Source organism: Mastigoproctus giganteus, chromosome 12, assembly GCF_048544385.1.
Source record: "Mastigoproctus giganteus isolate SK-2022 chromosome 12, ASM4854438v1, whole genome shotgun sequence".
NCBI classification, from domain to species: domain Eukaryota; kingdom Metazoa; phylum Arthropoda; class Arachnida; order Uropygi; family Thelyphonidae; genus Mastigoproctus; species Mastigoproctus giganteus.
The window spans coordinates 120,645,069-120,669,935 of NC_143586.1; the positions used below are offsets into that span (position 1 = coordinate 120,645,069).

At 38.1% G+C, this 24,867-nt stretch overlaps 1 protein-coding gene across 1 annotated transcript; it reads right to left on the reverse strand.

Annotated features, from left to right (window-relative positions):
* Window positions 1–421: 421 nt before the first annotated feature.
* Window positions 422–24,832, reverse strand: LOC150077372 (vitellogenin-6-like). The gene is made up of 13 exons (XM_090385877.1): window positions 24,647–24,832; window positions 23,694–23,865; window positions 21,727–21,982; window positions 16,483–16,777; window positions 13,835–14,047; window positions 13,382–13,744; window positions 11,487–11,624; window positions 11,072–11,296; window positions 10,568–10,853; window positions 5,292–5,449; window positions 4,448–4,696; window positions 3,319–3,511; window positions 422–741 (listed from the first exon to the last, which is right to left on the reverse strand). Exons 1-13 carry the CDS (start codon window positions 24,830–24,832, stop codon window positions 422–424), a joined length of 3,054 nt encoding a protein of 1,017 aa, XP_090242003.1.
* Window positions 24,833–24,867: the final 35 nt, after the last annotated feature.

The window sequence follows — 24,867 nt, forward strand, 5'->3', positions numbered from 1 at the left end:
GAATCGGATTAGTCACTCAGGTAATTTCGTAAAAAGAGTCTTGAAACATGAGAAATGATCAAACTACCCCATACCCCAGTTTCTTTCGCTTGGCAAATAGGAATAGTTACAATTTTGTGAAATGTTTAGTAAAGGAACGTTTCTGCTAAATTTTGTTTTTTGTATCTGTAGAATGCTTTAATAATATTTCATATATTATGTCTGAGTTTCGTGTCATATGAATGTGTACTGTTTTTGCAAAAACAATAAAAAACGAGCGAAAAGAACCTTTATTTTGATTTGAACGATGGAATTATATACAAAAACAGAAGTAAACGGGGGTGGGGAAAAGGAAAAGAATTTGTGACATTAGGAAAGACACATGACATTCAAGTCATAAAAACTCAAGGTATGCATCTAGCTTTTTGGGGACATTGAGCATTCAGAAGCTGGGGCGATGACAGTCTTCTGGGTGTTGTACTTGACCATAGTAGTCCGCAGATTTCCTCTTTACTTCGTCCAGTATGCGTGATTCGGATTCCTTCTTCAAGTATTGGGCAGTGCGGTCAGTGACTGGAAGGCAGTGAAAGGGGACGGTCTTGGTTATAAGTCGGGTCTCTTGACAACCAGAGGTGCACACGGGCAAGGCGTCCTTGGAGAAGCATATCTGCTTCATTCGATTCTGCAGGATTTGTACACGGCGGTTTCGCAATTTAGTGCAACCTTGTACTCCTCTTCCCGACTGTTCTTTTCTTACTCCACCTAAAGAGATACACAGGTTTAAAACAGAGATGACTGGTAATTTTCTATCATTCTTGAACATTATAAAACTTGTCTAAAATTAACACAAATTTTCCTTATATAATGGCCACTTCTAAACAGTTTATGGGGAAAAAAATGATTAGAATATGCTTAACAAGGCTAGAAAGTTTAAGTGTCAATCCCCTGGCATTTTCTGCCGTGAAGGGGATTTGTTTATCAATGTACACCTATATATTTTATAATTGGTAGTTTTATGGATTTTTTTTCCATATCATGAAATTAATAGCATTCCTATATTAATACCCCAAGTTAATTTGAGCTGCAATGTTAATATCACATACAATTTAATTATCAACATGTTCCATAAAAAAGTAGAATAGATCATAGGGTGTTGTATGCATTCTATACTGCGGTATGATCAGTTTTGCAAATGTATACGACTTTACATTCCTGGAATTTCATGCTATAAATAATGACCCTCATTTCGACAACCATCACGTTGACGACGAATACATTCATTCGTCTAATAACCTTCATGATCACTTCTTCAGTGATAATGATTCCTGTAGAACCAATCACATCACGTGATATTCCCCAAAACACAAAATGCTCTGACTATCGAATTTCTTTTCTGAGCAGAATACAGATTATAGCGGAGGGGTAAAAATCCCATAAACATATATTTCGTATACAGGGTGTTTATAAATTGTGGGAACACTTTCAGTGATTTATTGCACAAAGACTAGGACAGATATCAGTGTCATATACATATCTTGTGAAAGAGAAAATGTTAACTTTTTTTTACATAACATCACTTCACTGCGATGCAATGTGGGAACCATGTGTGACACGGCAAATGTCCACACGGTAATCGAACTCTGGACATACCCTGTCCAGCATATCTTGTGTGACCGTGGTGGTAGCTTCTTCAATTCTCTGCTTTACCTCCTGGACGTCACGTGGCAAAGGTGGTACATAAACACGATCGTTTATGTAGCCCACAAGAAGAAATCATATGGAGTTAAGTCCGGTGATCTCAGCTGTCATTTCAAAAAACATTCGTCCCTTTCTCCAGCACGTCCGATCCAGCGCTTGTGTAGCTCGGTGTTAAGGTAGGCCCCAACGTCATTATGGAAGTGGGGAGGGGCCCCGTCTTGCTGGTAAATAAAGTCATCATTATCTTGAACTTGAGGCATCAACCATTGCTGAGGTATATCGATGTAGGATAGCCATAGCCCAGTTACAGTGTAACTGGGCTATCCTACTGCATTAACAATACTGCATTAAAACTACATTTATTCTATGGATTTCTTTTCTATATGCAAATTAATTGCCGAAATTCTATTACGATTTTAATGAAATTTAGTTTGGCTCGACAAATACTTTTAACAAGTCCAAATAAAAAACATTTCATGAATCCTCCTGTTATATGCGGACGGATGGACATGGCGAATATAACAGACGCGGTTAGCATATACATGTATTTATGAAAAATTGCTGTTGTATCATGAAATCCGTTTCGCTTAAGGGAAATAATAAATTATAAATGAATTTGACAGATTGTATATGCAGAAGATCCAACGAATGAAAAAATTGAATGAAGCAGGACACTTTATTTACATATCGTACAAAATCTGTAAAACACCTCAACATCCAGAATTATGTAAACGATAAATCTCTCTGCAAGTTTCTTCTGGTAGTGCATCATCCGCATATTTTCCAAACTTGTGGATGATCATCATTAAAATTATTAGTATTAATGATATTTTATTTTAAAATGTTATTAAAATTTTGTATTTGGGAAGTTGTATTTGGATAAGAAAATTTATATGATTTTCCTTTTAGTCATCCCACTGCATTAGCTTAGTGGCCTTACAGCTCAATAGTATGGGTTGCCTTCACAAAGTTTCAATGTTGTATTGTAAACTTTTCTTCCTTTTATTTTTTGGAATTGAACAGTTTTGAATTTTAAGCATGCTGTGCTCTAATGTGGACTTCTTTTTTTTTCTTTCTTAATGGTAGGAGTAACCCTTTCCTCATTGCTAAGGATGTCTTCGGTGACAGTGCAGTACAGTGGTTTTGCCGCTTATCCTTCATTTGGGGGGATCCTGCCGTAGAATAAGGGAATTGCTAACGGTCTCTTCTGTTGGGATTGTAGTTAGGTTACCTCAGGTGGAGGGATTAGTGTTTCCCCCATAAGTTATTTCGGGTGTTTCAGCCTCCACAGCAAGCAAATCTGTCTGTGAACACACAGTTCCACAAACATAATATACAATGACGCAATACAGTCCAAGTCACTGATGAGCTTAAACCCCAATAACAACAACTGAGCTGAGGATGGAGGCATATTAACTCTGAAAATTTCGTCAAAGTTCGCAATATTTTTAGTTTGGTATGTCAAAGTATTTTACATTTACATTTAAACATTGGAAATATTATAACCATTTTAGGAACCTTTAATTTTAATTATTTTCTCCTTTAAATAAAAAGGGGGACAAAAAATGAAATATCAAGCCAAATCCTTACGAAAATCGCTTCTAATCTGCAAGCGGATCAAAGGAAAAAAATGTTACTCACGTTTCTGAGAGAAGGATGTTTTATGCTGTTGGGGAACATCACAACCCTCTTCCGGGATGGCGTAACTGTATGCGAAGGCATCGGTTTCGTTTTCCTGGTAAACTTCATCTTGTGGCCCTCGGAGATCATCTACTACTTGACCATTATAGTCTCCGCACAGACCGCACATTTTACCTTGGTAGTAAGTTGACACCTGCAATGAAATTTGCATCACGTGACACTTTGTCAACCGAATTTCAATACATTTCACTTTAAATACACTAATAAAATGATGCCATAAAATAGCTTAAATTTAGTAACTAACTGGAACCTTGCAAATTTAAAAAAATCCCTTCAAATCAACGAGAAAGGAAATTATTTATAATGACATCAGGTTGTAATTACAACAAATTACTTCTTTTTGAATGTACGCAGTTCAAAATTTGAAATTGTTTTGTATTTCATGGGTCAGTGAAGGCACCTTAGAATGCAGCGAAATCATCAATTCTGTGAATCACTTATACAGCGGTAGTCGAGTCGTCAACGCGCGGATATAGCAGCACGCGTTTGAGTTAACCATAATTGGCGCCAACGTGAATACTAATACGACAATAACCTTGTACACTTCTCTGACCCGATGTGACATCAAGTATTGTTAATTTTAAAATCACGATGCTAAGCGTTATGCGGCCCCTTCGAATTAAGACAGTAATAAAATAAATAAAACAAAAATAGTATTACACCTCGTAGGTTGTACTTGTACAATAAGTTTTAAATAGCATCTAATGTGAATCTCAAAGGTCTGAATGTAGCTATCCTTAATTTTAAACTACTTTGTACTGTCTTGAAGGAAATATGTCATTAAATAATCAATCTATGAACTGAAGTTATGTATGCTCGTATTGTATGGAGTTGTTGTTGTTGTTATTTGGTTTTTAGGAGCATTAGCAACTAAGGCCATATTTGTATGGAGTGATGGTTGGAATTTATAAGACACTCATAACGTGAGGATCAGTTGGAAAGCGAATTCTTTACCGCGATTTGCCCTAGAAAAGGCGACTCCTTTTCTAGTGCAAATCGCTAGAAAAGGCCATTAAACTAACTTGGCTGTTTTTAATTTACAGCATTTACCTTAATTTGACCTACTTACCTTCACAATGATGGCCTTGGCGTCATAATATACTGTAACGCCGTACACATCGGAATCAATCCTGTAGTAAAGACCATTGTAGTCGACAGTAAACTTTTCTTGTTGGAGGTCGTCTTCTGGGTCTTCGTGGTAGTAAGTGTCCCTTTCGGTAACTGGAACTTTCTGGCCATTTACTCTGACGATAAGGTCTGACTCTTCGTGGACGGGAAGGATTTCTACTTTGGTGTCTCCAAGGAATACCTTTACAGCCTGCAGGGAGAAATCAAAGTTTAATTACGACACTCTGAAAGCGCTTTTTTTTTTCGTGTATTTTGACCCCATCCGCAAATAGAAGAAAGCTTGTTAGATAACGTACATTGCGTTACATTTCTGGCCCATTCCATTATCACCTATCTTAGGGAGAGGGCTAAAAACTTCTATGCTGTTCTCAAGAATTGTTATTAAAACTTCATTACATGATGTTCAAGTGATGATGCATAGTCAAGTGATGGGATTTTTTTTAGTAGTACTTCATTGATAGAGGGGAGGCAGGGGCACAAAGAAATAGGCTGATGGCGCTAGAGCTATGGCCAAGTTGAAACTCGGCTATCGACATTAAATTTGGAGTACAGTGTATTTCACAGTCACTTGTAAAATTCTTTTAGGACAAGGAGAGACATTGTTTTCATAATGGTTTTCAGTTTTGGAATAAAGAGAAAAGCATTCCCTCCCCTAAAAAATAAAGTAGATTTGGCTGGATCTCTAAGTGTACCGAGGATGAAAGGAAGCCGGCTCCTCCCTGAGATTTTTCTCGATATCGACGTAAATAAATTCGAATAGAGTCCGATTGTTAAAAAAAAATTACCTTTTCGTATTTTGGGTGTGAGATCTTCTTTCCTATAACCATGAAGTTTTCTTGAGGAGAGCAGTCCTTAGCGATCACTTTACTGCATCGGATAGGTGGAAGGGTGTAGGTGACGTTGTCGAAGGTGTTAACGGTGCCACTCTCGATGGAACAGTCAGCTGAAAGAGAAGGAAAATGATCGGAACCAATTTAATGGTCACTTTAAACAGCTTGTTATAAGAAAATGCGTCAAATGAAATCCAGAATTATTATTTTACTAATGAGTGATATTTTTTTAAAAAAATGTAAACAGTATAAGGTCTTATCTGTTACACCAGATTTTTCATACTCTGCTTATAAGAATCGTTTGGTTGCTGTTGTCGAGTAAATCTCAAAGCACATTCCAGTTTTTCGTAACTAAAATGGGTAGATCGGTGATTCATATCCAGCTCCCTGGCCATGAACTGTTATATATCGATCCGTGTTGATTATTATTTATATCAAGACATTTTCTTTTATTACAACTGAGTGTACTTGTCCTTGATTGGGGTCATTCTCCAGTTTTTCTTCCCCCATGAACAGTCAATTGCCGATTTGTGCTGCTGTCGACTTACACCATTTGCATACGCCCGTGAATTTTTGCTCATCACACTGCGAGAAGCTGAATAACACTGGGTTGGGCTAGCTTGGACACTCCCCCCAACTTCACTGTGGACACCATATTATCTCTGCTGCTGCACATACGGGACGGCTAATGTCCAGTATAAACAAAGTAAGCTTTGGTAACGTGTAATTTAAATTTTTAAAATGGAAATTTCGCTTTTATTTACCTCAACCTAGAACATTGTACGCTTCATACTATCGAGAAAATCAAATGGAGCAAGAAAATCAAATGGAGGTCGATTCATCAGCAATGCTGATGAATCGACCTGCGTAAAAAAAAATGTGGTCGGATAGATGGGCTAAATAGTCCACTGGATATTATAATGGAGAATTTGCAGTCAGGGTAAATACAGGATGTGTGGTACCGTTCCAATTAATTGTGGACAGCTTACCCTGTGAAAATGCACAAATATAACTATCACTGACAGCGAAACGATATTCTTGTGTGAGAGCAGCGTTAAATAACTTGATTCCTGCACTGGATATTTTCATAGCACATTCCAGTTTTTCGTAACTAAAATGGATACATGGAGAATGTTTGTTTCTTTCAGTTGCGGAAAGCAAAACGGAAGAAGTGATTGAACCACAGGTGATACTCGTATAAAACTCACAGCTTCTTTAATAGGAGATGACCACTTCGTTGTATCCTTGTAGAGGTGAAAACTAACATCCTCTTCAGTAGGAGATGACTATTTCTTCCTATAACCCCATCCATGCAACATCATTATTGAAAGCAATTTCCACCATGCAGTGAAAAGCTCCAACAACATTTTCTTGAATGATCCTTGCTGCATGACTTGATCCTCCGGCTACATCATATTGAAATTAAAATTCCAACGAGTGACTTGTTCCTACAACACGATATCCCTCCGTAGCCAGGTGGGAAGGAGCAGCAGTGCGTAGCACACACGTCTTGATTAGACCGGGGTTCGAGCCCGTCACCACCAAATACGGAGGATGCAGAAAGGTCAGGGAATGACCACCGCATATCCCGGAGCAATATGGCCTTAGTTGCTAATGCTCCTAAAAATAAAAACAAACAAACAAACACAACACGATATCATCAGCTGAGCTGCTTCACTTGGCGATATTTAGATTAATGCAATGCGATTCTTTGTATTGCGGGCGACAGCTGTGCAATGCGGTTCTTTGTGTTGCGGGCGACAGCTGTGCAATGCGGTTCCTTGTACTGCAGGCACGAGCTTTGGCAGCTGGTAAACAATCGCTAATGATTCAAGAGGGCTAGTACGAATAGACCAGTTTATCACTAATCGACCCACATTTCATCACTAAATGGTCTTTCAAGTCCGAGTAATCAATGCGGATAGCTGCTTCAGAGTGTAAATTTCATCACTGATTGGTCTTTCAAGTTGGTGTACTCGACGGGTCCATTGGAAGCGTCAACGTATAACTTAGCACATTTCAACGATTATTATTATTTTTTATGAAAATCCCAAACACGAGAGGTATTAGAACCTATAATACTTAGTAACGTGCTCATTGGTGAGGTTGAGAAGGCGAAAGAAAATATTTGTTGACATTAGATTATGAAGGTGATTTGCAACAGATTTGCGTTCATCTTCTGACTACAATTTACTAACTAGAATACTTCCGCGGTGTGGAATTTAACTTCCCAGATTATATTTAATTTATTAAAAATAACTTTTTACCGGATTGGACACCAATTGAGATTGTATGAACTGACTGCAATATCGCACTAGCTATTTTTCGTGACAAGGACTTCAAATTCGCATTATATGAACTGCTGGGCTTCGTTTCCTTTTAATGGAGTGGGTATATGTGCTGTAAGTCAGTAATTATCTGCACAATATTGTAAATAGTGGCGGGGATGCCAGGAAAGCTAGATGAGACCGCCTAGTATAATAAATTTAAAAAATGCTATTTGATGATGCATTTCCCAGTTAAAATATCAGAAACCTTACCGCATGCAGACAGTGAGGTCGAATCACTGATTACTAGTTGACCTGAGCAAAAGTTGGTCAGCGACCAAACGTTTAGTTGATCAGTCTTGCCCAGATGAACTCATATCTGTCTAATGTGCAAATAACAGCAAAAATGTGGTTCGAAATCTGTCAGTCACCCTATTGTTTCAGCCAAAAATCGAAAACAGAGCCTGCAGTGTTGTTTGAATAACCGCCTGTAAAAGGATTGGAAACGGGAATTGTGGTTCTGATGAATGACGATTGGTAGGGATATAGTGCCTATGGTGCCTACTTTCTGATGGTAGTCCGATATAGTGCCTACTTTCTGATGGTAGGGATATAGTGCCTATAGCATTGCCATCAGAGCTAGGGCATCCCTCGCCTCGACAGGGAGGCAATTGTTACTCTGCAAGCAACAGGAGATGAATTAATTCTGGGGGAAAGAGAAATAAAGAGAGAGAGAGAGAAAGAGAGAGAGAGAGAGAGAGAGAGAGAGAGAGAGAGAGAGAGAGATAATCTCTTGGTACGGATGAAAAGACTGCCGCTTATTTAATAGAAATTCATCGCATCATGTACATCCTGTATTGTTTCATTTGTACCCATTGAGCCAGTGAATTCCGTTACTTTTCCTTTCTATAGATAAATGCATTTTGGTTATTGGTTGGAAATTGAAATTCGAGCTGTGATTTAATGTGCGTTGAGGTCTTTACAAAAACTTTTGTAAAATGCCAACTCACCAGTAGATACTAAATTAAGAAACGCCAGTTGTTTCTTACTAAATAATAATAAATTACCTCTTGTCCATATTAATCACCCTACCGTAAATATTCAGACAATCCTCCCGATGTAGAAAACAGTGCAAATGAGATGTGTGCAAAGCAGGTTTAAAATGAGCAGGAAATAGTAGCAGCAGACCGAGCTGCAAAATGAGGTATAATCGTTGGGTGACATATTAGTAATTTTTTATGGTATGCATCAATCATACGGTTCAAAGTGAACCCTAGCCAAAGTAATAGAAAGACCAAAAAAAACTAATGGGATGGAGATGTGCGTAGACGTTCACATAGGCAAAAAAATTGACCGATGAGAATTTCCGATCCCTAAAGAAAGTGTTGAAAACGAACCGAATTGGTTTTCAAATCCCACAGGTCCTGCGCCAAACGAACACCGGATGTCATTTGCAGCAATATGAGCCTCGACCATCCATCGTTTTTGGATCATGAAACGGCGGAAACAGATATAGAAGACAGTTGCATTACAAAATTAATTAGTCAAGTGGAGGGTTGAAAATGATTGGAGAATGTCATCTAGTGCATTGTATTGGATCCACAATATATTTTGGCGCAGACAGCGTCATGGCATAAAGACTTGCTTCTCTTCTGTCGGATTCGGGCCATTCATTGTTCTACACATTTCCGACAGTTCTACAGAAAAGGGACCCTTCATGTTCCAGCACAATAATGCTCCATCCCCTTTCGTGTGATAAAAATGAAATCCAACAACTCGCCAGTCTATACTTCAATCTGATCTTGGAATGAACTGAAACATCGGATCAGGGTGCTACAAAGACACCCCTCAGCTGAACTGGCGACTGCTCTTAAGGAAAAATGCATAAAAATTGTTGTTGTTGTTGTCTACAACAGAAACTGGACGAAAAAGTGCTTCCCGACGGATTGATATAGTATTGGGATCAAAGCTGGGCCTATACCTTATTAATTATTAAAGCTCGTTTCGGAACGTGATGGTGTCCGAATGATTTAGGTGATAGGCTATTAAACACGCTCTCAGAGAAGAAAGTTATGGTAGATACACGTTTGAAGCTTAACAATTGGCTGCTACTGTTGCTGTCTCTTACTGGCAAACAAACTCATGGAAAGCAATGGATGCCAAATTTTAATGATTTATTTTGATGCAGTAAGCGGCTGCCTATGTTGCTAATGCTTAAATTACAGAGTGTTAACAGATCTACATAAACTGTTACGTTAGTTATATTTAAAAGTATTCTTATAATTTTAATAAAGTAATCAGACCTGTTCGGAGTTGATATGCCCTTCAATAAAATTCTTTCGCTTTTTATTTTTTTACAACGCAACCAAAGGCAAAATGTACTTTTGCCTTTGGTTGCGTTGTCCCAACTTTGTTGCTGAAACGATTCCTGTGTACTTTCTGTTCTTAGTGGACTTTACTGGTCGAGTAAATCCTGTGGAACCTTGCGATTTAAAGGCTTCTTATCATCAATTCATGATAAGAATTGATGATAAGAAGACTCACCAACAATAGACAGGCTTTTAATTGGAATATTCTGGAACTCCCCATTACGCAATTCAGAAGGGTTGCGATTAAAATGCTGTGCACAGGTATAAACGATAAATGAAACTGAAGTCGATGTCAAATGGAAGCGAAGAACCTTTCTGAGAGCTTCTCCACACCGGAATTAGCAAGTCACATTTGCTAAACTGCACGAGTTTGAATTTCTTCCATAAATATGTCAAGGGGCATGAGAAAAATTTTCACAAATCTGGCTATCGTTCAGGTGCTATTTGAGATTCGTGGAGGTGATTACCTGTTACGAACCCTGTGTGAACATTAAGAGTTAGCAATCTCTGGGACCTCATCATTCAGAAATAGCCTTGCTAATTTCATTGAGTCCATGCAAAAGTTATATCTTTTAATGAAACGACAAGTACTTACTGTTTTCGTAGAGAGGAACAAGCTCGTCCAAGATGGAGTAGTCCAGCATAGGAGTAGTGGTGATGGGTTGCCAGTCCAAGGCAGGGACGTGTGTGTAGTGAGTAGTTTCATAGGGTTTGTATACTCGGATGTCCACAATGGGGTCCTGAGCAGAATAGTTGGCTTCGATACGGATTTTGTTTCCTGAAACCTCGGTGTCAAAAACGTTGTTATCCATGTAGGGAAACAGGTTGTATTTTAGCATTTCGCTTGCTCTGATGGTCAAATTCTTCACAGCCTGTGGAATCTGTGAATACAAGAACACGACATTGTAAATCCATAACGGATACATCAGCGATTTAGAAAAAAAATCGCGGAATTTAGTTACGAATATCTTCCCAAAAGTTAGACATTAGACGAGATAATTTCTCAGACATTTAAATTAGTGCAGTCCCGTCCATTTAGTACAAACTACTGACATTGTTCTTCAGTTATTAGTTGAGATAACGATCATTTGTGACTTACGTTTTCGTACTGGATGTCCAGGGTGTACTTGTGAAGCTGTGTGATTGCCTTCAGGTATTCCAGACAGTAAGGGCTGTAAGTGAGGTCATCTTCCTTTCGATCTTCCTGACATTTTTGATAGTAATAGGCATAGGGGTTGAAGTCCTCAAGAGTCACTGGTTTCTGACGTTCGCTCTCAAGTTCCTTCTGCTCCTCAGTCCTTTCAAAGGTACCTTGGATTGTGATCTATGGAATAAACATATGAGGTTGCTTTAATAACCTGAATGTGTATTCAAAATAAAAAATAAAAATTATAGGAGTTGTTTTGAAATATTTAAATCCGTTATTATACTCAAGTGCATTCAGCATAATATTAAACTTTCTTTTTCAAAGTTCAAATGAAGCTTGCATATAATTAGTGAAACGCTTTTAATACCTTTCCGCCTTGTTGACAATCCTTTCCGAAGCGGATCTTAACCTCGGCTTGTACATCGTGGTCGAGATCCTTGGTTTCGAGATCTATCAGTTTCTGTAAGTCGTAGTCTGGGTATTTGACTTCAGCTGATGCGCACACCTGTGAATATGCAAAATATTGCTTTTCTATCAAAATCTGTTTTATTAGTTTAAAATGCTTTGTTTTGGAATTAATGTATTTTTTAATAATTTAAATATTCGAAATAAATGATAAACCTTTTCGTTGCCTTTTGTACAATCACATAATGTATGTGATACATAAATCATGGTGTATTGTCGACGATATATAGGAATTTTTTTAGCAGGGATAAGGAGGTGATTATTCCCTTGTATAAGGCAATAGGTCTGGAGGCCTCATTTCAAGAAGGATGTAGAGATGCTGGAACGAGTACAGAGAAGGGTAACAAGATTGGTGAATGGAACAAAGGGGTGCTCTTACGAAGAAAGAATTAAGTTTTGCAAATTACAGTGTCTGGAGACTAGGCACCAGCGAGGTGATCTGATAGAGGTGTATAAAGCCTTGAATGGTTTGAGCATGCTCAATGCTGATGGGATTCTTCCTCATGCTCAGAATAATCACCTGAGAGGGTATAAATTCAAATTGAGGAAAGACAGATGTAGGATAGACGTGAGGAAATTTGCCTTTAGCCAGCGGGTGGTTGGTTGGTGGAACAGACTTCCATTCCTTGTAGTGGAAGTTGATAGCCTAAATAAGTTTAAGGCTCAGCTGGACAGGTATTTCGAACGAACAGAGGTGTGAAGTGGAAGTGGTTATTTTTTATTTATTTATTTTTTTTTTTTTTTTTGGCTGATGCTGCATAAACTTGCTTTCTTGCATCAAATGCCTCTACTAATGCTAATGCTAATAAGATATTTAAAATTCCTCAATACGCACTTAAAATTCGAACAATTTCATGCTTAAAAATACAGCTTCGCATTTTTGCATTGACTGTTTTTTTTTCTGTGTAATTTAGCTTTTAACAGTACACGAAATACGAAGAAAGGTGTTGTGGAGATATTTACTATTCACTAAGAATTTGCTTGTAGAGTATTCAGATCAGACTTTCTGACAATGGCATATCGACGCTGATAAAGTTGTACTCGAATAATGCGAGTCTGAATTGACTTTTGCATGAGTATTGCTTGAGTTTTGAGCAAAATACCATAGTATGGTATTTTGTTCAAAACTTACAAAAAGGCAAAAGATTTTTTTTTTTTTTTTAATTTTATTAAAAACAGAAAAACATTCCATTTCATGAAATCTAATTACACCTACATTGGCAGTATCTAATTACACCTACATTGGCAGTATCTAATTACACCTACATCCATATGTAGTCTCGCAAATGTTATGCCTTTTATTAGAGGTAGGTACGTAGAACGCAATTTGTAATGCATTTTTCGGGGAAGAGTGACGTTTTTCAGGTCAGGTGTTGCGCGATCACTTCCAGGGCTCCATTACCACGCATTGGAAAACGTTCTATTTTATTTCTTTCTATGCGTATTCAATTTATATCCTGTTTAAGAATTAAATGTAACATACTATCTTCGATTATTATTTTTCCTACAGATTTTATTTCCAGAATCTATCATTCTTGGAGGATATGAAAAATTAATAAAACTTTAAAAATATACAAATTGTATAATTGAATTTGATTGTTCCAGCAAGTATATAAAGATTTATATTGTAGAATAGTGTGGTATTTTGCAATCTTTGCAACGGTGAGTAATCAGCGCGAATAAGTAGCAAACATGTAACTTAAACACTGTTTATGCTTTTTACAGAGGCGAAATTTCGTGTACATATCGGAAAAATTTGATTCTTGCACGGAAGTTTAGCAAGTAATAACAACTTACCTTGAGGCTATCTCTATCGGAGGAGGCAAGCGGGCTCTTCTTGTACTGCACATCGAACTTGTGGATCAGTTCATCTTCGCTATATTTGTAGATAACTTGTCCTTCAACCTTCCTTTCTTTTTGGCCACGACCTACGATTTCTCCCTTCACTACGTGCCGATGCATCTCGCTACCACTTACAGAACGGCGACCATCTATTTCTTCCCAACGGTGACGACCTCTTTGTTCACTAAAAGGACTCCAGCCACTTCTATCATCTTCTTCATCTTCGTCATCTTCCTCGTCTTCATCAAGACTGGAAACGGATGAACCAGAGCTCGGCTCGTCGATACCCTTGTATTCATATTTCAAGGTGGCTTCAATCTGCCAAAATAAAGTACGAGAGGATGTCAGACTAGCTGGAAGACGCTTAAAGGTATTTTATTGGAAGTTAAAGATAGCAACAGAACTCACCTCTTTTGTGTAGCCGGTGGCAGCTGGAGTGATAGCGATGTCGACACTATAAGGATGGGCGTAGGGGTTGGTGATCCAGTAGTAGAACTGTTGGCGGAGGTCGGTCTCCTCGAGGAAACTTTTCCACGATCCAGCATCATTCCAGATGTCAGTGTATTGAGTTTTGACCTCTACACCGAGCCCAAGTATATCGTGAAGGTATTTATCTTCGGACTGCGGAAGAAAAGGGAAGACAGTTAACATTAACGAACAGTAGAGAATTGTTAGTGAAGCATTGTGATATTACAAAATTAAGGAAAATATTAAAATTGAATTTCTCTAAAATGTCGCGAATGAGTTTCTTGTTCAGAAAGAAACAGTAAACCGGCCAAAGGTAAAATAATAAGTAAAAATAACAATTCTCAAAAATATATTTCTTTTATGGCGGGTATCCCCAACCCACGAGACGCTTACCGACTAGTTTCAGCCCTCTCAGATAAAATTCGCTATGCATGATTAAGTGGTTTGTTGTAAAAATTAACTGTGGAATTAACTGGAAAACTAATTATAGGGTAAGTTTAAATTACATTATAGTATGTAATTTAAAACTACTTCTACCTATGAAGTACTTTTAAAATCTTACTTTTAGAAAAGTGGTAAGCCGAACTAAAAGAGATGTGATAGGCCCACTCCAGTCCATATTATAGGTCCTTTAAAAATGACGTACAACATGGATTTCTGCTTCAGGGAAGTGAAAAATAAAAACGTTGTATGTATTTATTGATGGAAAAAAAGCCTTTCTTTCTTTTTTTGTATTTATTTATTTATTTTTTTTTTTTTTTTCGTTTTCTCCAAGGCGTGGTCCTCGCCATGCATTTGACATGGAACGCTTCATTTGTGCACAAATTTGACCTGGGACCGGTTCTATGGAGTTTTTTCTGCTAGCGGAAATTAGTGCAGCTTTTCTGAACCTTTTGGCCAAGCTGTCCGTCCAAACTGAAGAAAGTGATTGTTTCCGAAGTCCACTTATGGCCTTTACATGACCGTTGAAAAACATTGTTTGAAGAAAGAATTAATAATGTTTCAAATCACTGTGAATTAAAGGAAAGGATAGTTTTTTTATTCAGGGATTAAAACGTGTGCATTGAACAATGGGAGAAAATCATCATCTGTTTAATTAAATTAATTTAAATTCTTGCTTGCATAGGCCCAATATTTTAACGCAAGTCTTATATTGATCAGCGAGTTTATCAGTTTTTAGATACATGCACCCAATTTTCATCTTCTTTCTTTATCTTCCGATATGGTAAGGAGTAGTTTCGCATATATACTCATACACTAGTCACCTAGAAAGATTTGATGGATTTATCCGAGGCATACATAGCTGTGATGTATAAGATCGTAAACGATTAGAATTTCAAGCCGAACGACGCTGGTCCAATAACGTGTCTGCTACCATCCCGATAACGTGTCCAATAACGTGTCTGTTACATATCATGCAGGGAGCTGTAGAAACGTGTTTAGCAGGCAAATAAAACAGTGAATAAATGACCATCTAAGAATGTGCATTACCTTAAAGGCATTACACATTCTCAAAGGCACACTCTCTTTGCTAACCATTTTGTAAGGCGATGTTTATGTATAGTTAGCGGACTTTGAAAGGGATATCGGATCACGAGGTTACTGAAGCGGGTGATCAGTACACAACATTGATCATCCTGCTTCAGATGTGGAGTATTACGGCCTAAAGAAGAATCTCCGTTCGGGTGAGTAGTATTGCCCAAACCGTTGGGCACTGTTGACAACAATGGGTTCAAGAAAATATTGGGAACTCTAAGGCTGATGGTAACAGAAGAACGTCAGAACGGGAGAATCAACGGATTCTCCTGATGACCAGCGAGGAAACATAGACTGGAAACATAAACATAGACATAAACATAGACTGGAAACATAAACATAGAAACATAGACACTATGTGTCAAACATGTCAACGTCGTAACGCAATCCGTGTCTGATCCTGTGTCTGTGTCCGGAAGAACGATTAGCAAGAAATGAGGGTATATTTTGCTTCTGACGCTTGCTATTTCGTTATCAGCAACTGCAGCGTACATAGATACAGCTATGGTGCCGCTGGGGGCGAAATAGTGTCCCATTTACACGTGGAACGTCTTCTTCTTTCGATTCCATCTCTGAGTTCAGAGGGCGACGATCACTTATTTGAACTCTCTATCTTCAGCTCGTCTGAAAAGCTCTTCGAAACCCAGTCTCGTCCACCTCTTCATGTTATCCATCCACGAGATTTTCCTTCGGCCAACATTTCTCTTCCCTTCCATCACCTCTCCAGAATCACCTGCAATAACTCGTACTTCCTTCCTCTCATGATATGACCCAAGTATTTTACCTTCCCGTCTTCTCGCGATGCTCATCAGTGCCGATTATGTCCTATAGGTTTGTAGCACTCGTTCATTTATCATCCGCTTCGTCCAGGAATTCTTCATGTGGAAGGTAGTGTAGCTAAATACGATACTGGTAATGCGCGTCTATTTCGTGCATTTTCTGCACGATTGTATCTAATATGCAAAGAAGACGAATGAAAATAATAAATAATAAAAATTTGTAAGAATTACAAATGTTGATTTAATTATTATACATTTATTGTTGGTGCTTACTTCCTTTAGTTCTTCATCCGCATGCAGCGTTTTGTAGTATCTGCTTTCATCCCGTGGAAGTGGTATTTGGTTGCTGTAGGATGCGAAGTAAGTGAAGGGTTCAGTGTGGTAGTGGTAGATGTCTTGAGGAACTTCAGGTGTTACTTTGAGCGTCACCTTCGGTTTAGCCAGATTAACTTTAAGTTCGGCATCCACTGGCAGAGAAAGGACTGAGTGAGAGTGAACTCCAGCACCGACAACAGTGTTTATATCTAATGCAACTATTTTCAGGGTTCTGAATACTTCCTTTTCTACACTAGAAAACAAAGTTTAATACCAGTAATTTAATTTTAAGAAGGTTTATTATAACAAGTATTATTAGCGAAGTTAGTATGATTTCTATTAGAAAATCTTTTGAAAGCTCAAAAATTAAGTATCTGTGAGAATTACTCACTGGGAAATTTTAGTAATATTATGGATTCAGAAATACAGTATGTACAGTAACAACTAGTGATGGGTACAATCGAGAAGAAATAATCGATTATTTCCATTATAGCAAATTATTCGAATGATTTCATTCGATATTGAAATCTCTTGATTTCTGATTAGAGATTATTCATTCGATTATGCCCATCACTAGATACAGAGGCACCTCCGTAGCCAGGTGGGCAGGAGCAGCAGTGCGTAGCACACGCTTCTTGATTAGACCGGGGTTCAAGCCCGTCACCACCAAATATGGAAGATGCGGAAAGGTCAGGGAATGACCGCCGCATATCCCGGAGCAATATGGCCTTGGTTGCTAATGCTCCTAAAAACCAAATAACAAACAACAACTAGATGCAGTGTCCTTCAATAAAAGCATAATTCAACCGCGATATAAAATATGAATATTTTCCGACTTACCAGAATAAATTACGCAGTTATAGATGAAATTGATTTATTTAAATATTGTTGGATTATTTTGTTATAGGTTTTCCTGTAACTGTTTGATTTTAATAATATTATAGATATAATTTTTTAAAGTTACTTTCATTGATATTTATTTAATTTTATAATGGTTGTTACGAGATCTGCCTTAAACACGTCACAGGGTATCGTGAGTCACACGGAAATAGCAGATGGCGATTTACGGGTGAGTCATGATTTAATCCGTTGTGGAACCTGTGGAATGTTTTCCAAGGTCGACCTGGTGACTAATCCTACCTCACCTGGGGATTCTTTTCTTTGTGATCGATGTAAGGAGTGCACCGATCTTAAATTACAATTTGGTGCACTGATGGAACAATTTGAGTCCCTGAAAAAACGAGTGCTTGCCCTCGAAAATAATGCTTCTGGGAGCTCGTCAGGGACTAAAAACTCCAGCAATCTACCAAGTGATGCACACCCGATTCGAGCCTCAAAACAGAAAAACCAAGTGCAAACTACCCTGGTTAGAAAGGACATTGTTTTATTAGGAGACTCCATTGTCAGGGAAACGGGGAATATTTTTTGTAATAAAGATAGGTGGAGGAGAACCAGGGTATGTCTGCCGGGAGCAACTATTGATGATGTCACCAACAGACTGTCAGATTTAAAGGGGGTAGAGAAAATATTATTATTCATGTGGGGACAAACGATATTAAACGTACACGATCTGACGATTTGTTGGAAAAATACAGGACCATGCTGAGGAAATGTCGCGAGCTAGGCCATAATGTCTATGTGTCTGCAATTCTGCCCAGACACGATAGGAGGGATTATATGTTAAGAGCCTTGTGGATTAACTCAAGACTTGAAGGAATCTGCAAGGCTTTAGGGGGTAAATTTCTATCAGCATGGCCCACACTTGTAGGTAGAAGGAATTTGTTTTGTAGAGACGGGATACACTTAAACAAAGGTGGTGCAAAAGTTTTTGCCAGTATTATTGAGGATACCTTAAAGGCTCAGGGAAACTGCTAGTTAGGGGGGATGTGGGTAATACTGACACGCGTTTATCTGATAATATTGGTCAATGTAACTCTTGCACATACCTTAAGAGTTCTTATCTGTTACCCCAACTGGACGTATTATCTAGATGTTCTGGGGGCAAAGACGTTTCACGTGAGCAGGTAGCTAATATCAGGGAAGAGAGCCTAAAAAACTTCAAGGGTTGTGTTAGGGTTGTTAAATATACAAGAACAGTAAATCTTAATTGTTTATACAGTAACGTTAGAAGTGTCGTCAATAAAATGAGCGAATTCGAACTGCTGGTTAAAACAAGTAACGCGGACATAATAGGGCTTACGGAGACGTGGTGCCACCCGGAAATTGGGGATGATGAGTTTCAGTACGGCTTGTATAATGTATTTAGGAAGGATAGAGTAGATAGAAGGGGTGGTGGGGTAATGCTTCTTATCAGAAGCAGCCTGAGTGCGACGATAGCTTTCCCAGATTCAGACATTTCACATGCTAGTATAGAGTCTGTATGGTGTGAGATAGTTGGAAACAAAGGTACAATGCGAGTAGGCGTAATCTACAGACCAGGTGATTGTGAAGACTATGACAAAAGCCTCTACATGCAAATGGAATGGGCAAGTAAGCGTCAATGCCTTATTATGGGTGATTTCAATTTGCCTCTAATTGATTGGAGTAAATGGGAAGGAAACTCGACATGGGGAACAAAATTTTTAAATCAACTAGATGACTGTTATTTGTATCAACATGTCAGGCAAAGTACTAGAGAAAAGAATATCCTAGACCTCATCATCACACATGAATCAGATGACATAACAGGGCTGACAGTAGAGGAACCAGTAGCAGGAAGTGATCACGGAGTTCTACGGTGGATGATGACGAGAGAGGTAGCAGAAGTAAAAGGCAAAGGAATGGGTTTTAATTTCAGAAAAGGAAATTACGATGCCTTAAGGTACTACATGGCCTCTATTAACTGGGTAGATATCGCGCAGAGAATGAATACAATTGAACTGTGGTACGCTTTTAAAACATTAATCACAGATGCCTTGAATGCGTATATACCATTAAAAAAATACTCCACGAGAAGGGTTCCAAGTTGGATGAATAGTGAAGTTGCCACATTACTTGAGCAGAAAAAGGTGGCATGGAAACGTTACAGAGCAATAAAAAGTACTGAAGCCTATAACAGCTACAAGGTGGTGTGTAATAGAGCCACAGAAAAGGTTCGACAGGCAAAGGCAGTTTATGAGAAATCACTAGCAAACAGAGCAAAGAGGGGGGATAAAGAATTCTTCACATATATAAATGCCAAGAAGAGCAGGACAAACCAGATCGGACCTTTACGTAAGGGAAAGGGGATAATAATAAATACACCAGCTGCCGTTGCAGATGAACTCAACAGTTATTTTGCATCGATATTTACAAATGAAAAGCCTTTTGTGGCAATGGGAAATTGTGGGAGCGAAGTTAAAAAATATGTAATTAATGATATTGAAATTTCGCAAGATTATTTAATGAAAAAACTTTCAAGCCTACAGACTAGTAAGGCTCCTGGAGTTGATGGAATATACCCTATAATCTTGAGAGAGGCGGCAAGCGAGTGCATTGAACCACTGAGGCTGGTTATGCGAGCATCACTAGACTCTGGGGAGATTCCCTTGGATTGGAAAAGTGCAAATGTATCTCCCATACATAAGGGTGGCTCTAAAAGTGAAGTGGGAAATTATCGACCTGTCAGTCTGACTTCAGTAGTAGGGAAAATCATGGAGGCATTGATCAAGGGTGGAATTCAGGATCATTTGGATAGAATTGAAATTCTCAAGGATACTCAGCATGGTTTTGTAAAGGGAAAATCATGTTTAACAAATCTGGTTCGCTATTTCGAAAGGGTCACTCACGAGCTGGATTTAGGGAATAATTTCGACATTGTTTATTTAGATTTCAGCAAAGCTTTTGACTCAGTCCCACATGAGCGGTTGCTTTATAAGCTGGAACAGGTTGGAATCACTGGGAAAATCCTTAGATGGATAGAAGGATGGCTTCAGGGCAGGAGGCAGAGGGTTGTGATAAATGGCTATTCCTCAGATTGGGTTGATGTAAGAAGTGGGGTTCCCCAAGGATCAGTATTAGGACCACTGTTGTTTTTAATTTTCATAAACGACATTGATGAAGGGATAGAGGGCGTGATGTCTAAATTTGCAGATGATGTTAAAATTGGTAGAGTAGTTAATGATCACTGTCAAGCTGAGCTTCTTCAGAGAGACCTAGATAGACTTCAAGAATGGTCAGAAAAATGGCAGCTGTGCTTTAATCCAACAAAGTGTAAGGTATTACACATGGGAAACAGTAATCCCAAAATAACTTATTCACTTGGTGGAGTTCAACTAAACCCAGTACTGGAGGAAAGGGACTTGGGTGTTACGATACGGTCAGATATGAAATTCTCTGAGCATTGTAAACAGGTTGCAAGGAAGGCCCATGGTGTCCTATCGATGATCTATCGAACTTTTGCAAGTAGAGATAGGGACGTGATAATCCCATTATATAAGGCCTATGTTAGACCACACTTGGAATACTGTGTTCAAGTATGGAGACCGCACCTAAAGAAAGACATCGAGCTTCTTGAAAGGGTGCAAAGAAAGGTAACTCGCCTGGTGAGATCGGCAAAAGGGCGTCCTTATGAAGAAAGACTTCGAATATGTGGGTTGCAGAGTTTGGAAACTAGACACCTTAGAGGAGATTTGATTGAGGTGTTTAAGGCTCTGAGAGGCATCAGTAAAATGAATGAGGACAAAATTTTCAAGATTATAAATGATGCTAGAACTAGGGGACATAAATTCAAGTTACGCGGGGAAATGTTTAGATTGGACTGCAGGAAGTTTTATTTTAGCCAGCGAGTTATAAATTACTGGAATAAGTTGCCTTCATGGGTGGTAGAGGCCGACAGTTTGGGGAAATTCAAAGGTCATCTGGATAGTACTTTCGGGTAAGGGAAGCGCATAGGATGATAGGATTAATTTCCTTTTTATTTAATTTTTAATTTCATTTTATTATTTTTATTTATTTATTAATTATTATTATTTATTTATTTAATTTTTGTTTTATCATTGTTTTGTTCGGATTTTTTTTTTTTTTTTTTGGCTGGTGCAGCATAAGCCATAGGCTTTCTTGCACCATACGGCCGTTACTAATACTAATACTAATACTAAATTACAAAGTGCAATTTAAAGTTATTCAATTAAAATTATGCATTAATTCTAACTAATAGTATGGAATTCAGTTGAAAGATATTATTGTCCAGTCTCGTGAGAAGGGATATTAATCTTTACTTACACCAACTGGCCTTGAACTTTAACTTGCACGTCAATGGGAATCTGACCAGAACGACGTCCTCTTGTGGGGTTTGGAGCAATATCGACCTTCAGTTCTTCATTCTGGTAGTGCACACGAATGGGGATATTGAACTGACTGATTATTGGCACACCCAACTCGCTAACGATGATCTTTGTCTTGTCTGCAGCCAAAGTGAAACGTTTGTAATCCTTCTGAAATTGTTCGCCTAACTTGGACTGTGGCAGACGGAGCAGGTCTGAAAAGAAGAAGGGTCTCATAGAACAAAGGTCACTTGCCATTCAAATTAGTCACAATATAGAAATAAAGAAATAAAAAGGTATAAAGAAAATAATAAAAGAAATAAAAAATTGAAATTAGCTTAAGACCACAGCGCTGCTAGGGTCTTCTTAACAGGAATGGCCCGTGATTTTCGGTTGCTCTTATATAAATAGAAACTAGACTAACGTCCCTGTAACTTTAGCCTACCAACATCACATGGAAAACGTAGACGTGTCCTGTTCTTTCTTTAGTCCCGAACCTTCTAAATTCCACGTCCCATTCGTTTCTTGTAAACCTAATACTGGAAATTGCTGTTGGAGTGTTCAGGTTATGACCAGCGCTGTGGGAATTGGTTTAAGGCTTGTTTTGTGTATTTGTTTTGTCATAATATCCTGAGGATGAAGTATTGGTTTCTTCGATATCTTGTACAAAATAAATAATGTAATGTTACCGTAGTGTTCGTGTGGAGTGTATTTTTTTTTTCAAAACCGATGAGAGGACACTTTTATTTTTATTTTATTAAAAAATGGCTAAGAAGAACTTCTTGACATCACTGATGCTGGTTGGTTGGTCTGTGTTAAGGGCCAAGGCATCTAAGAAGAGTCAGCTTCTGCAATAACTTATATTATTTTGGTCATATGTTCTTCGATCTGTTTGCCTCTTTCCCCATTTCCGGAAAATAAAACCATTCAACCCTTGTCCGACAGGGAATAACTCCGCCATAGTTTGAATAATAAAAAAAAATAAAAGTTCCTCCCACCTGGGTGGAACTCAAATCTAGGCCTTTTCTTTTGAAGAACTGTGATCATAATCGTTCTAATACTGGGATGAAAAACCGTTGATACGTTTAGAGTAATGTGTAGAATGCATCAAAAAATCCCTTAGAAAATGTGTAATGTAGGAAATGTTTATTTCGCACATTTCCAGGTTTTCATTTTCGGAAAAGTGACATATAGGGTCAAAAAGAATTAAGTCTTCAGAATCTGTAAGAGCCTCTCAAAAATCTCATGTTCGATTTTTTAGAAGATTTTAGACGATTTCTTTTTATTTTAGAAAACAGTTAAATTAGAAGGATTGAATGAATTCTAAGTTATCTGTAATGCTGTTCCTCTGGAAACCAATGTATCATATAGAATTTAAGAAACTGGTGGAGAATATTCGATTTTTTTTTTTTTTTTTCATTGCAAGGTTCGTTAAACAAGAGAGAAAGGGCAGGGGACCTCAACTAGTGTATGACAAAACATTTATCAAGACAATTTTCCAAAGATTACCAATACATATCTGAATAACGCTTATGATTTGATGTTGATAGAATCAGCATTGGCATTATTAGGCCGATGATTTCGAGTTAAAGATATTGTAAAACTGGGAATTCGCTAGTTTTCTCCATTGAAACAAGGTTAAAATAACAGAAATTAACGATACTTTGATGCCCGAGAAACTAATAGCAATACATACGTTTTTTCCCAGTTGTCGGCAAAACCTACTTTTTCAGACTTGGAAAAAGTAGGTTTTGCCGACAAACAACCGGGGGAAATGTCGTCAAGAGCATCAGACTTTGTAGTATCGGGATTGCTCAAAATATTTACACCATATATACTAAGTAACTACAATTTACTTCAATAATAAAAATTCTTTTAATTTTAAGTCTCTAAAACTTATTTCTGAAGAGAGAATTTGTAGCTTACCATCTTGAATGAAACTGTCGATGGTTGACTCATCAAATGGCAAGTAAACCACATCATGTCCCATCACCTTGACAAATATGTTTCCTTCGATAGGCTCATATTCCCGAGTGCTGATGTCCAGCTTTTGAATAAATATAGTAAATACTATATTACGTGCATTCCAATATACTATCTTTTAACATAACATAAAAATAGGGATAAATAAATTATTATTATTTAAGTTTTATTCTGTGTTTGCATTTGACATAAATAATAAAATAATTTATTATTTATGTCAATAAATAGCTTTATAAAAAATTTTAAATTAAATATAATTAATAATTTAATAAGCAGAATTGAACAAGCCAGGCAGGCATTCACCAAATGGAGAACCCTCCTCACCGACAGAAGCTTGAACATCGTGCTCAAATTACGCACATTGAAATGCTACATCTGGCCAATACTGCTCTACGGTGTAGAAACCTGGACTCTAACATCAGCCACTACAAAAAAGCTCCAGGCCTTCGAAATGTGGCTCTACCGAAGAATGCTGAAAATTCCGTGGACAGCCAAGATAACCAACGCACAGGTCCTGCAGGACATGCACACGGAACGGGACTTGCTCAAAACCATCATCAGCAGGAAATGCAAATACCTAGGTCACATCGCTAGGAACCAACAAAAATATCACCTACTACCACTCATCCTGGAGGGAAAGATCGAAGGCAAGAAACGCCCAGGCAGACCGAAAATGGCATGGCTAGATAACATCAACACCTGGCTTCACATGACAACAGCACAAATTCTACACGCAGCGCTAGACAGAGAACAATATCAAAACGAAGTCGCAAACGCCATTCGGCAGCATTAAAGAAGAAGAAGAAGAAATTAAATATAAAATTTAAACTATGAGAGACAGATATAGCTAGAAAAGCAAACGTTTCTCATCATTCTACAAAATAGAACAACATTACCTTTCGGTCAATTTCTCTCAGTTCTTTTTCAGCTGTGGTGAGACCTTCAGAAGTCTTGCGACTTCCTCTTAAGCCGCCAGTGGACCTCTTATACAGCAGTCCCTCTGGTCCGAAAACTTTATCGAGGAGTTTCTCAAGGCCTACGGCATGGTAACCGACAGTCAGAGTGTTGTATGATTGACCCATCAGGTAATCATTCAACCTGATTTTGGCAGAGCGGG

Coding starts and splice junctions, on each gene's coding strand:
- LOC150077372 (XM_090385877.1), bottom strand. CDS start 24,832: ATGGGTCAATCATACAACACTCTGACTGTCGGTTACCATGCCGTAGGC. Junction 23,866..24,646: donor TGAGAGAAATTGACCGAAAG/GTAATGTTGTTC, acceptor TTATGTTAAAAG/ATAGTATATTGGAATGCACG. Junction 5,450..10,567: donor TGTTCCTCTCTACGAAAACA/GTAAGTACTTGT, acceptor CTTCTCTTTCAG/CTGACTGTTCCATCGAGAGT.